Below are 13,536 nucleotides of genomic sequence, written 5' to 3'. Positions count from 1 at the left end.
AAGTGCCAGCAGATCGAGCTCTTCTTCTACACCTTCAGCCGAGGTATGAGTCTATTGTTCATCCACCTTTATCCAAACCAGTGAACACTGGGGCGTATTTCACTGTTGACCTTTGACCTGTGTCACAGAGGGGCAGGTGGGCGGCTCCTCTCTGCCCAACGACCTCCTCCTCGGCCTCTTCCACGGCTCCCTGCAGAGCGAGCTCAGCGATCGAGAGATCCCGTTGACTGACGGCGATCATGTGGCGTTCATGCATCACATCCTAGAGCGGGAAAGAGACGGCCACGTGGCTCCGTTCTCACTTCCTGTCATTAAAGGTGACTTGGCTGTATTAATGCAAAAATGTCTTTAATGATCATGCACCCATACACTACTGTTCAAAAGATTTGAAACGAATTAATACTTCTATTCAGCGAGGATGCATTACATTGATGAAAAGTGACAGGAATGCCATTCATAATATTTTCTGTTTTAAAGTAAATGCTGTTCTTTAGAATTATTTTTTTTTTAAAGGATCCCAAGAGATATAATTTTTCATAGTTTCCACAAAAATATGAAGCAGCACAATAGTTTTTAAAATTGATAATAATCAGAAATGTTTCTTGAGCATATTAGAATGATTTCTGAAGATCATGTGACATTGAAGACTGGAGGAATGATGCCTTGAAATTACATTTAATTACATTTAAAATACATTTAAATAGAATGTTTTTATTATATATCTAATTTAATTTAAGTCAATATTTTATAATATAATTGCAATCATGTTTTACAATATTACTTTTTTATTTTATTAAATAAATGCATCCTTTGTGAGCAGAATAGACGCCTTTTAAAAACATCTGGTAGTGTGTCTGTATATAAACAGTATATGATAATTCAGCTTTGCCATCTGTTTATTTAATTTTTAATTTTTTTATTTATTTGACATTTGACGCTGCAAATATACATTAACCTTAAAAAGGAGAGATGCATTATACCAGGTTGTAGCACTTATGCTAATTTGATTTAATGCTAATGACATTTCAACACATTCAAATAGAAAACAGATCTTTAAAACAGTAATAATATTTTACACTATAACTGATCAAATAATGCAGCCTTGGTAAACCATGAGACTTCTTTCAAAAACATTTTAAACATCATACTGACCCCAAACTTTTGAAAAGTAGTGTTTGCTTTCTATAATAGAGGTTAACTTCCATGTTCTAGGAAGGATTGTGCTTTTAAACACTCCATAGACTTGCATTGTAAGTGCATTACTGTTAACTAGTTAAACCCTGAACATTTCATTAATCTGGAAGCAAAAGCTAAAGTGATGATTTCAATTGAAAGACTTCACGCTAATGGATTCCAGACATCCCGAATGACCTTTAATTGATTCATTAGCAACTACAAGTGACATAAGAAGAGACTGACCCCTGATCTTCCCTCTGTGTGTGTGTGTGTGTGTGTGTGTGTGTGTTTTCAGAGGAGAGCTTGAAGCCTCCGGAGAGGCAGGACACTGTTTTGTCTTTCCACACGATTGGAAGCAGTAAAGAGGTGACCGGCTCCTCCAGCACACTGCAGGTACATCAGCTCATATGACAGATCATAAACACTGTGTGAAACAGCCTTTGGCTAGTAAATCAAATACAGCTAACTTTATCTAGATCTCTAATTTTATCTAATACATATGACATAAATGACCCATAATTTATATCTGACCCTCACCGATGAAACTGGACTGAACTCACACAGCTTTTAGCACAATGGAAAATACACATTGGTTTACTGTTGCCTGGGAATAGAACCTATGACCTTGTCGTTGCTAGCATCATGCCTTACAACAGGAGCACATTTGTCCATCACATGTATGCACGGGGAAAACACCAAACAATTGCATTATTTGTATATTTTCAATATAAATGAATGTAAATTAAATGCACAAAAAATAATATTTTAATAATATTTTAATAATATTTTATAATACATAAATATTTGGTTATAAATATTTATAAAAAATATACAAACACACGAACTAAATAAAAAAGAATAATGAAATGATAAAAAATAAAAATAAAATAAATATTGTAATTTTCTCTGATTGTTTGCTGCTTCTCTAACACATTTCACTTTTTTATTTTTTATTATTTGATGAATAGAAAGTTCAAAAGAGCAGCATTTATTTGAAATAGAAAACTCTTGTAATGTTGTAAATGCCTTTATAGTCACTTTTGATCAATGTAATGTGTCCTTGATGATTAAAAATATTAATTTATTTCTTAATAATAAGAATTTAAAAAAATAATAAATTGACTGACCCCAAACTTTGAAATGGCAGTGTACTTATCCTTCTGTTGTGTGTGTGTGTGTGTGTGTGTGTGTGTGTTCCTGGCAGAGCTTCAGTAATGCAGATCTTGTGGATGACGAGCCAGCTGGCGCGGAGCAGGACAGTTTAACTCCTCACTGGAAATGCTACGCCAAATACATCAGTCATCAGCAGATCCTGCTCACTTTCCTGCCAGCTACATTCACAGGTGCATCGTCTGTCAAAGCCAAGAGTCCTCTGTGTTTACACACATCATGAGATTGAAGTTATTCCAATGCTTTTTATTTAGCCACTTAAATGTTTTTGGCTGCAAACATGAAACATGCCCACAGTTTAACTCAGCAGTGTTTGACCAAACTGATTTGCCATCTGGAGAATGTAAGTACCAACTACCAGTTAGTTGGGCTTTAATACTTTTAAACACCAGAAATAATAATAAAAAAAAAACTGTAACGATGTGGGTGTCACTGCCTTAACTTATGACTTATACCTTGTAATACTGTTGTTAAGTGCTTATTTTTAATAATTTTATATTGAAGCTTTATTTTGATTGCAGATGTGCAGATTTTGATGTCGTCTGGGCTTGAAACTGAACCTCCAATCAACAGAAGTTTCCAGGAAGAGGAGGAGTCCTGTAGTAACGGCAACGGCCAATCACAGACAGACTCCTTCAGCAGCTCTGCCAATGGTCCACAGGTTGGATCGAGTCAACACGGAGAAGATAGGAAGCCGTCCACAGAGGAACCAGAAGCAGCGCTGGAGACGTCTGCAGGACAGAGTGAACCTGGTATGAGACTCCGCTCTGCTGCATGCTTCCAGACACAAACAGTTTAGTTGTGTTTCACATCAGGGTTATTTTACTTAAGAATAAAACCATACAAAAAAAAGAAATGGTGTTCTGTACACCTGACTCGACTGTGTGTAGAATGAAATTACAGTACAAACTAGAAAAATACAAATCAAAAAATGTTTTTCATCTAGTTGACTACGCATTTCTATTTTTTTGTCTACCTATTTAAAATTTAGATACATTTAAGTTACTTTAATTTAAACTGTATGTATATATACACATATATATTTGTTATTTTATTATTATTTTTTTTTTAAAAGCAATAGAAATGGCAAGAACTCAAACACAATTACTAAAACTAACTAAAATGAAAACTTAAAAAAAAAAAAAAAAAAAAAAAAAATATATATATATATATATATATATATATATATATATATATATATATATATATATATATATATATATATATATATATATATATATATATATATATATATATAAATAAATAAAAACTATAGTGATCGATCAAAGATACAAAAACTAGCTGCTTCACATGTTCCAGCTGGTTAGGACAAAAATAAATGATTGAGACGAGAGAGAGTTTTGTGTTCACACCTCTTGTGTGATAACGTTCAGCTTCGGAGGAGAAGGATGGTGTTCAGTTTGTGGAGCCTGAGAAGCATCACATCACGTTCAGCAGACAGACGTCTCAGCAGAGCGGAGCTGACGCAGCACGACCCCGCTGCCCCATCTACATCTACAACTGCTCACTGGAGTCCCTGAAAGAGCAGCTGGTCCACCCGCGCTCGGGACGCCAGCCCAGAGACGTCTTCTTCAGGTACTGACACACGCCGTCTCGTACAGAGCAAAGCTGCTGTGTGTAGCTTGAAGGTCTCAGGTCACCAGCTCTGTTCCAAACCATAGAGAGAGGCCTACTGCAAACCTGGACCACTGCCTGCTTAAGCAGGATCTAACTCAAGCAGGACCTGATTTACATTTACATTTAGTCATTTATCAGACGCTTTTATCTAAAACGACTTACAAATGAGAAAAATGGAAGCAATCAAAATCAACAAGAGAGCAATGACATATAAGTGCTATAACAAGTCTCAGTTAGCTTAACGCAGAACACAAAGAAAGGGCTTTTAAATAATAGGATAAATAAAAGGAAAACAGATAGAATGGAAAAAGAATAGAGCAAGCTACTGTTAGAGATCTTTTTTTTTTTTGCTTTTGCAAATTATATAATAAATGTAAAGTAAACGGATAGAATACAAAAAGATTAGAAAGCTAGTTAGGTGACACTGTTATTTCAGTATCGTTGATATCTACTCAATATTTAGAATTTTATTTATTTAAATTATTTTCTTTTTCTGTTTATATATTTGTTCCACTTAAAATTTAAAGTTTTAGTATTTTTTTTTTCTTTTTCTTTTTTTTTACCTTTTCTTTCCTTTCTTTCTTTCTTTATTTATATGTCATAAAGTTTTTTTATTAGACTTGTTTATTTTATTATTTTTTTAAATTAGTTTTACTTTATTTAGTTTAGTGTTTTGATACTTCAAGTTAAACTAAACAAAAATGAAAACTTATAAAAATATAATTACAAATAATATTTTTTATTATTCTTTCTTTCTTTTTAAATATGTATTTGTAGTTTTATTTTATATTAATTAATATTTAGAATTTAATTTTTCTATACTTTTTTAAAATAACGTTTCTATTTTATAATTTGAATATAGTTTATATTTCTGTTTCCACTTTAATTTTAGTTCAGTTTTTGTCATTTTTATTGAAAAATAAGAGTTTTTATTAATTAGTTTACTTTAGTTTTACTTTAGTTATTTTGGTACTTAAGTTTAATTAAATGAAAATGGAAAATGTTCCTATATATGATAATTAAAATAAAAGTGACTTTTATATTTTATTTCAGTTAACATTTATTTAATTTCAAATAAATATTTATATATAAATAGTGATTATATATTTTATATATAAATATCTAACCCTATTTTTTATGGTTTTATTTTAACTTGAACTCTAACTTGTTGAAAAGCTCTTCGTTACCTATAATCGGCCTGAATAAAAGCATTGATAACATGATTATGATGTTAATTGAAGTTGCATTGGTCGGCGGTTCGCTGTGTTCTGGAACAGAGCTGTAGAGTTTGATCATTTCAGAGGGCATCATGTGCTCATCCTAATTATTGACTGTCTGGTTTCTCTTTGGATGAGAATAGAGCTCAAGAGACAGACACCTGGGAGTTCAGTCAGCAGCCCAAATACAGGTAGCCCTGCTTACTGCTTCCTGCTGCCGCCCTACAGCGGGACGGGGCGGGACGGGGGGGTAGGAGGGGTATGAGGGGCCGGTTTGGCCCTGTTACCCTCAGGATGGCCCTTCTTTCTATCTCTTTCTCTGGAGGGTTTTGCTGTTTTACGGTGACCGTTGTGAGGGGATATTATCCTACTGAAGATTTAAAAGGGTCTGAGGTCTTAAAAGAACAGAATTAAAGCAAACGTTTATCTCTGTATATGCCGTTCAAAGTTTGGGGTCTTTTTTTTTTTTTTTTACAAAATTAATACATCTATTCAGCAAGGATGCATAAAATGTTTACAAAAGTGGCATTTATTATAAAAAAAAAAAAAATGCTGTTTTTTTATTTTCCATTCATCCAAGAAACTAAAATGCATCAGAAAAAAATCTGAAATGTTTCTTGAGCAGCAAATCAGAATATTTTCATGATTTCTGAAGGTCATGTGACACTGAAGACATAGAAAACAGTAATAATATTTCACCGCCTTTACTGTAATTCTGATCAAATAAATAGAGCCTCGGGGAGCAGAAGAGACTCCTCTAAAAACAGTCAAATATCTGATCAACCCCAAGCGTTTGAGCTGTGGTGTAGTTTGGACTGTTCCAATGTATTTTGAGACCTCACATCCTCTGAGGGATGTTCCTCTGTCTTCTGAGGTTCAGTAGCAGTCAAAAGTTTGGATGCACTTTACTGAAGAGCTTCTGGTTACGCTGGGAAAAGGAAAAGCAATACTGCAAATCAAATCCATCATACGTGTTCATGCCTTTTCAAAACCGTTTCAAAAGCATCCCAGCATGCACCTTTTACCATGAGTGTCTAGAACAAAGAGGAAGGTCAAATGTAAAGGTTTCGTTTGCATCACAATTTTTGTTCAGTTCAGAATGACTTTGTAAAGCATGTGTCCAAACTTTTGACTGATGGTGTACATACTTCAATCAGGAGGTCAGGAGGTCATTCCCTGCGTGTAGACCTTTAGGAGATCGCAAGACATTCACAATGACTGGAATATCTTTATTCTTGATGTGTTTGTGAGTTTAGTGTTTGTTATCAGTCTTTGTTGAAGCGGTATGTTCTTCTGATAAACGTTTGTCTCAGTGGTAATGTCTGCTCATCTGAGCATCCGCAGATTTAGGCTTTATATCATATCAGTGTCCTCAACGTCTTGATTTGTTTCCACTAAGCTTTCCGCGCTTTGTTGACCACGAAAATGTCAAACCTCTGGCGTATAAATCTCGGGTGTTGTTGCTTCATGGCTGTAAATCTGTTCTGCATGCTTTTAAAGCTGGTTTGAAACCGTTGCAGTATTACTGGTTTGATATGTTCCCAGTATTTACGTTTGATGATCCTCTGGACTGTAGATAAATGTAATCCTATTGCACCGTGCTGCTTATTATATTCTGTTACACTCAATAATACTGAGAGATCGGCCAGTGGTTTTTAATATCAACACTGTCTGCAATCAGCTGGTGAGGAATGGGATTTTAATAATTCATTAAACATGTTTATTGCACTGTATAGGGTCTGTAATCACCTTTTATTTATAATAAATAAATAGACCTGAATGAATAAAATCTGAAGAATAGAAAGCATGCATTTGCTTCTTGAACGTGTCAGAGAAGATATGGTTGGTGCACGTTATCTGCATTTTCATTATGGCGTCTTCTTTCAGAAATTGCGAATAAACTGTCTTTTATAAAAATATTTCTTTATTTAACATCATGCTTGTTGTGTAAACTAGGTCTGCTGACTCTACGTTACTTACTACAGTAATAAACCGCTCTGTGTTTGAATTTAAATGCATCTGCTGCAAGCAAAATGCTGATGTGTAAGACGAAAGTTAAAAGAAGTGACTGAAAGAGACGGTTTTTCTCTGTAATAGATGTACGGATAAATATTTGACTCTGGTATCTTGGGTATTGCTTTTCCTGCTGCTTGTCTGTGCTATTTTAGGCCGGTGTCTGGTTTACTGTAGTGATGTAAGAAATGTCTGGCAGATTGTGGCCTGCTGTTATCTGGTGTGTGTGTATGTGTGTGTGTGTGTCTGGCAGATCAATCTCTCAGGAGCGCAGCAGCGCCTCGTCCTGGACGGAGCTCATGACACAACCTCACAAACACAAAGAACTGGCCAACTACTGCAGCCTGCTACAGGAGCACTACTACCAGAGCTATGTCAAAGGTCACACGCTAACAGATGCATAAAGACATTGAGCTTGAATAAAAATACAGTTAGAAATATATGAGCAAAAAAATAAATAAAGAACTCGTTTTGAGCATTTAACCACATTCATTTATAGAATTCTCAAAAAAAAAAAAAAAAAAATGTATAATTTTTATTTTATTTTATCATAACAGTATGGTGTCCAGACATTTTTTCCATTTAAATTTATGGTAACACTTTTTTTTTTTAATTTATGGTACCATATTTTACAATAAGGTTCCATTTGTTAACTGTATTTAATGCATTAACTAAACATAAGCAATACCTTTGTTGAAGTACTTATTGATCTTTTTTTTATATTTGTTAATAAAAATACAGCTGTTCATTGTTAATCCATTTTAGCTTGGGTCTATTAAAAAACATTATTAAAATCAAAAGATGTATCTATTAATGAATTAGTAAATGTTGGGATCCGCATTAACTAAATACATTAATAAAATAAAATCAAATTAATTGAAGTATTTTCATTGTTATTTTAACTAATGTTAACAAATGGAACTTATTGTAAAGTGTTACCGCAATTATTTTGTTTTAAAATAAATCATTTTTAAACATTTAAGCACATTTATCACTTGAATTATCATTAGTGTAATGCAAATAAATAAACAAATAAAATAAAAAATAGACATTTTCAATTTCATTTATTTTATTATAATCTTAAAATAACATATCGAAGCTAGTAAGAAAAAAAAATCATTTATAAGCATTTAAGAACATTTGTCACAAATTATTATTATTATTATTAACGTAAAGCAACAACAACAGTCCAGACATTTTTCAATTGCATTTATTTTATTATTATTTTTATATACAATATTTAGTATCTCATTACTGATATTTTTTTATATTTGTCTAAATAAAAGATATTTAATTATTTATTGTATTTTATTGAACATATTTAATATTAATGTCTGCAGATCTACAAAAAAAACATTAGTTTGATATATATATATACTTTATTAAAATGTATTTATTCAATTAATGTGAATTGTGCCACAACATGTTTTCATAAAAATAGTCACAATACAAAAATACGTCCAAAGTTATTAATGTTGGATGATTTGATTGGTCCTGTGCCTGTGTTGATTGACAGGTGTTTATCGCAGTCTGCAGCAGTCACACCACGTGAGCTCACAGGATCTACTGACAGCCATGGACTACTGCGAGGAGTCGCTGCAGGAGATCGACATCACTTCCTTCCTGCAGACGCTCTGCGGACACGTGCGTGTGTTTCGTGAGCGTCACGAGCTGCACGGCTCCATCAACGCAAGCAAGTCCAGTGACGCTTCCACCACCTTCACCATCGGAGAAGGAGAAGACGATGGAGCCGACAGAGCCACGCTGGTGTCTTCATCCAGGTACTGATCTTACAGCAATGCATTGTGGGATAAATGCTTGGTTTTCATTGTTCATATAAATATATATATGTATTTTTTTTCTCTTTCTCACAGTATTGAGCTGGAGGATGTGAGTGAAGCTGATTCCAGAGGGAAAGTGTCTGCTCCCACGTCCCCGCTGGACCTGGACGAACCCAAGTCTCCAAAAATCCCAGAATTCCCTCTGTCGCTTCTCCAGTCCCAGCAGAAATGTGATGTGTATCCTGATTTGCACAAAATCATACAGGTACGGCGGACAGCAAATGTTGTCAGGGCTGTAGAAACAATATTTTTAAAACACAGCTGTCATTCAAACGATATCTCATCTCCTTTTTGTTTTACAGGACAAGTTCACAGAAATTGGTGCTCAGTATTTCAAGACTGTACCGTCCAATCCACACTATTTCTTTTACTGCCTCCCATCTTCCAAAAAAGAGGTGCGTCATGGAAATATTTAATTTTAATGTTTTAGTATTCAGTTATTTTCATTAATTTTAAATATGCATTTTAGCAGTATTAATGAGCTCTTAATTGCTGCTCACAGTTCATTAAGTGCTTTGCAGTCTAAATTAAATGTGAAGATGTAAAAAGACATTCTAGTATAATATTTTGTAGGCATGAAATATATTGCAATTATCTATTAATCATTTTTTTATAATTATAAATATATATTATTATTATTATTATTATTATTATTATTATTATTATTATCATTATTATTATTAATAATAATAAAAAAAATAATAATATTATTATATATTTAATTATATATATATATATATATATATATATATATATATATATATATATATATATATATATATATATATATATAAAATTAATGATAATAATACTAATCATCATCACTATTATTATTGTTGTTAATTATTTTTTTACTTTAAAATGAATAGTGTTTTTGCATTAATAGTATTTATATTTATTTATGGTTTCATTTATATAATTTAAATAGTACAATAATTTTTTTAACAACAACATTATTATTAATAATAAAAATACCACTCTTATTTTTTTAGAGTTTATATGTTTAAAAAATACACATTCACAAGTGTTTGTTCTTATACAAAGTGTTTTCATTTAAAAATATATATATATTTTAATCAACCTGCTCTAAAAAAAAGAAAAAGGACTGTATGTGAAAACCCAGGCAATAGGCTCATATGGACTCTAATGTTTACTGTCAGATTAGCGCTCATCTTTATATGTGATATCCAGTATATGGTTTATGGGAGTGTTCCCGTCTGCAGGAGGATTCGGAGCGAGGAGGAGAGCGGAGAGCCAGTGAGGACTGTGAGGTGTCTGAAGCTGAACTCGCCACAGAAGACGGTTAGACATCATTCATCATGTTTTAATACCTGAGTGCTGCATTCTTAAGATCACTAACATCCAAGTCTCCACCTCCGGCTGTTTTGATGAAGTTCACATTCAGTAACTATTTGTTTTTAAGAAATTGAATACCACCTGCAACCTATATAAAAATCTTAACAGTAATATCTTCCTATCTAAATGTTACGCATAAAAAAAAATAGTGTTTTAAACATGAGTTTAACAATCCAATGATGCTTCAGCTTTCTATGATGTGTTATTGGTTCGGTATGCAACGATGCACCTTCAGCCGATCGATAAAATCTATAAAAATATGTGATTTATTCAAGTCGGTGAGCTTTTATAATAATGTATCTCTATGTTCATAAAAGTTTATATGGTATTTTCTTTTCATCTTGTCTCCATATAATGTACTGTTTATAAGAGCAGTGCTGCTTTGTTTACAACGGTAACCACGGAAACACTGTATCACTGCTGTTCCATAAGTGCCATAATGTTACATGTAACAGTTTCACAAAGCTAAAGTCCAAACATTCCGTTTTTTATTTCAAATTTCAAAATGACACAATCTCATTCAAACCAAAACCTGCTCACGCTGCATGTATGCAGCATCTTTGATTGGATCGTGATTAAAATGCAGTGGTTGCCTCTAATTTTAAACGGGAAAAGCACAAGTAAAACCTTAATGTGTTTATTCATTCACTTATTTGATTTTTCTTCCCATAAAGTTTAGTTTTGTGATTCGACATATAAAATTTTCACATAGAAATGTGCAAAATTTTGTTTAACAATAAAAGGACACCATTTAATTTATAACTGGCCAAAAAAAAAAAAATCATGGGAAGATTGTATCATTAAATCAGTTCCATAAATCATAATATTCCTTTTAGTAATTAATAATATTTTTCCTTGCATGCATAGCCACGGTCACATTTAACCTTTAACAGTGACTTTAGTAGATTAAAGTTGTGCATTTATTAGTGTTTTTTTACCTGTTCGTAAACTCAAAGTATATTAAAACATGGTTACCCATATGTATGTTTTGCGTATGCCCAGAGAACGTGTCGGGCTGCTGCATCGTGACGGAGAGTGACACGGATCTGGAGGTGGAGTATCAGGATTGTGGGAATGGCAGAGCGGAGGCCGGAGGACAGGGAGCAGGTGAAGGCGGGTCTCCGTCAGACTCCAACACGGTGAACCAGGACGAGGACTCCTTCAGTATTCTGGACGGAGACTCTCTGCTGGAGCTGGAGGGTCCACAGCCGGAGATGCCTCCTCTGTTCGTGCACCTCACCTGCTCCGTCAACATGAAGAGCTGCCATGGATCCATGCCCACGCAAACACTGCCAACCTGTCTGGGTGAGACTCTGAACACAGTCATTTAACAGCGTCGCATTCACGTGTCTTCACTAAAGTCCACTAACCATGTCAGTCAAGATTTGTTGACCAAAATATGAATCATTTTGTTTTTAACTGTACTGTATATTTGCATACAGCATTTGGACACTTTTCACACAAATCAAGTTAGAATTGAATAACATTACAAAAGATTTATATATGCTCATAAAAGCTTTGCTATGATGGGATGGTCTTTTTTACATTAATAATAGTGCTAAATCCTAAATAAGTATGTATATGATATGTAGATGACTTATGTTAATTAGCTTATGGTTGTGATCTGGAACTGTCATTTAAAATCTAACGTAATCATTTAAAAGAAGACATTTAACCATTTAAATGTATTAATTTAAAGGATTGGTTAAATATATTTATGAAAATATGCCACATCAAAATCCTGATCAACAGTGTTGTTAAAATAAAAAATAAAGCAAATTATTTTCTAAAAATAAAAACCTAAAAGCTAACAAAATATTTAATTAATTGAAATTAAGATGAAATAAATATTAGATGAAAATGTTGAGTTACGTTGTTAAAATGTTACATTGGCAAACAACTAAAATTATAAAATAAGTTGAAGTACTAAAAAACCTAAACTAATAAAAAAATTACCAAAATGTAAACTAAAAAACAAACCGAAAATAAATAAATGTTAATTTAAAATATTAATAAATAATATAATAATACATAAAATATTTAAAAAATATTTTATATAAAATTATAATACAAATTGTAATAATATAAAAAAACAAAGTTATTTTAATTGGTTGGAAGGGATAGACACCATGTACATTGTTAACCTGATTCATGTATTTGAATATAAACTTTGTTGTTTTTTTGTTTTTCTCAGGTGAAGTCATTTCCTGTCTTGAGAACGCTGAGGATCTTCAGTGGGTGGATCTGAAGGAGTTGTCTGTCACTCTGGATATCTTCGTGCTCACGTTACCTCTGGAGATCGAGGCCATGGCTCCTGACTTCCATCACAACAGGTCAGTGTTTGTGAAGCGTCTGCGAGTGAGGAATGTGCTGGAGTGATCCTGACTGTCCTCTGTGTGCGTCTGCTGTAGATACACGTCTGAGAGCAGCGTGTCTCTGAACCGTTCTCCTGGACAGCCCTCGTCCTATCGCTCTGACGAGGAGCTCATGGCCAATCTGGACGGCCTGCGCGGGGTCGGTGTGGAAAGGTGAGCGTTCGGAGCTCCACAGACATCTTCTAGATCCAAATACCTTGAGGATTAACTTTTCATTCTGTCATCTTCTGCAGTATGTCTGGAGATCCCTTGTCCAAGCTTCCTGTTCCACACAAAATGGCTGTTTTAGCCACCATGGATGAGGTGAGAGTGCAAAGATTTCGGTGAACATTAAAGAGATTACATTTTTTATTTAATAATATATCATCTTTTCAAATATTGAAATGGCCCATTAGTAATGAATTGCTAACATTTAACTAACAGTGAGAAATGCATATCTTATAGTATTTATTAATGTTCGCTAAAATTAGTTAATAAAAAAACAACAAACAATATTTCCATATTCAACTTTTCATTTTAACATTGTATTGGTAAATGTTGCACTTAGCAATGATTAATTAATGCTTTTAATATAGTATAAAGTGACATTTATGATAATTAATGTAGTTAACTACTGTTAACAAATGGAACCTTATTGTAAATTGCTACTTAATTATTAATCATTGATACAGTAATGAAAGCACGGTATATGAAATATGCATGAACGTTTAGTCTGTTTAATATTGCAAAAAGAGGACTTTTGGGGCTATG

At 33.3% G+C, this 13,536-nt stretch overlaps 1 protein-coding gene across 22 annotated transcripts in view; it reads left to right on the top strand.

Annotated features, from left to right (window-relative positions):
* LOC128015257 (KICSTOR complex protein SZT2) overlaps positions 1 to 13,536 on the top strand; it is an 80,965-nt gene that overhangs the window by 14,806 nt on the left and 52,623 nt on the right. For 18 of the 22 annotated variants that reach the window (XM_052598960.1, XM_052598957.1, XM_052598959.1 and 15 more), the window contains exons 21-36: positions 1 to 43; positions 129 to 317; positions 1,472 to 1,569; positions 2,381 to 2,519; positions 2,868 to 3,098; positions 3,741 to 3,942; positions 5,345 to 5,392; positions 7,468 to 7,595; positions 8,731 to 8,995; positions 9,089 to 9,260; positions 9,358 to 9,450; positions 10,279 to 10,357; positions 11,414 to 11,716; positions 12,606 to 12,744; positions 12,823 to 12,939; positions 13,020 to 13,089. The exon at positions 1 to 43 is cut by the window's left edge and continues 65 nt beyond it. In XM_052598960.1, the coding sequence (XP_052454920.1) occupies positions 1 to 43; positions 129 to 317; positions 1,472 to 1,569; positions 2,381 to 2,519; positions 2,868 to 3,098; positions 3,741 to 3,942; positions 5,345 to 5,392; positions 7,468 to 7,595; positions 8,731 to 8,995; positions 9,089 to 9,260; positions 9,358 to 9,450; positions 10,279 to 10,357; positions 11,414 to 11,716; positions 12,606 to 12,744; positions 12,823 to 12,939; positions 13,020 to 13,089 (2,316 nt within the window). The remainder of the gene's footprint in view (positions 44 to 128; positions 318 to 1,471; positions 1,570 to 2,380; positions 2,520 to 2,867; positions 3,099 to 3,740; positions 3,943 to 5,344; positions 5,393 to 7,467; positions 7,596 to 8,730; positions 8,996 to 9,088; positions 9,261 to 9,357; positions 9,451 to 10,278; positions 10,358 to 11,413; positions 11,717 to 12,605; positions 12,745 to 12,822; positions 12,940 to 13,019; positions 13,090 to 13,536) is intronic. The other 4 variants (XM_052598961.1, XM_052598962.1, XM_052598952.1 and 1 more) reach the window with 1 other exon arrangement.

The sequence above is a fragment of the Carassius gibelio genome, chromosome A6 (genome assembly GCF_023724105.1).
Source record: "Carassius gibelio isolate Cgi1373 ecotype wild population from Czech Republic chromosome A6, carGib1.2-hapl.c, whole genome shotgun sequence".
Classification (NCBI taxonomy): domain Eukaryota; kingdom Metazoa; phylum Chordata; class Actinopteri; order Cypriniformes; family Cyprinidae; genus Carassius; species Carassius gibelio.
This window is presented reverse-complemented; position numbering and strand designations above follow the sequence as displayed.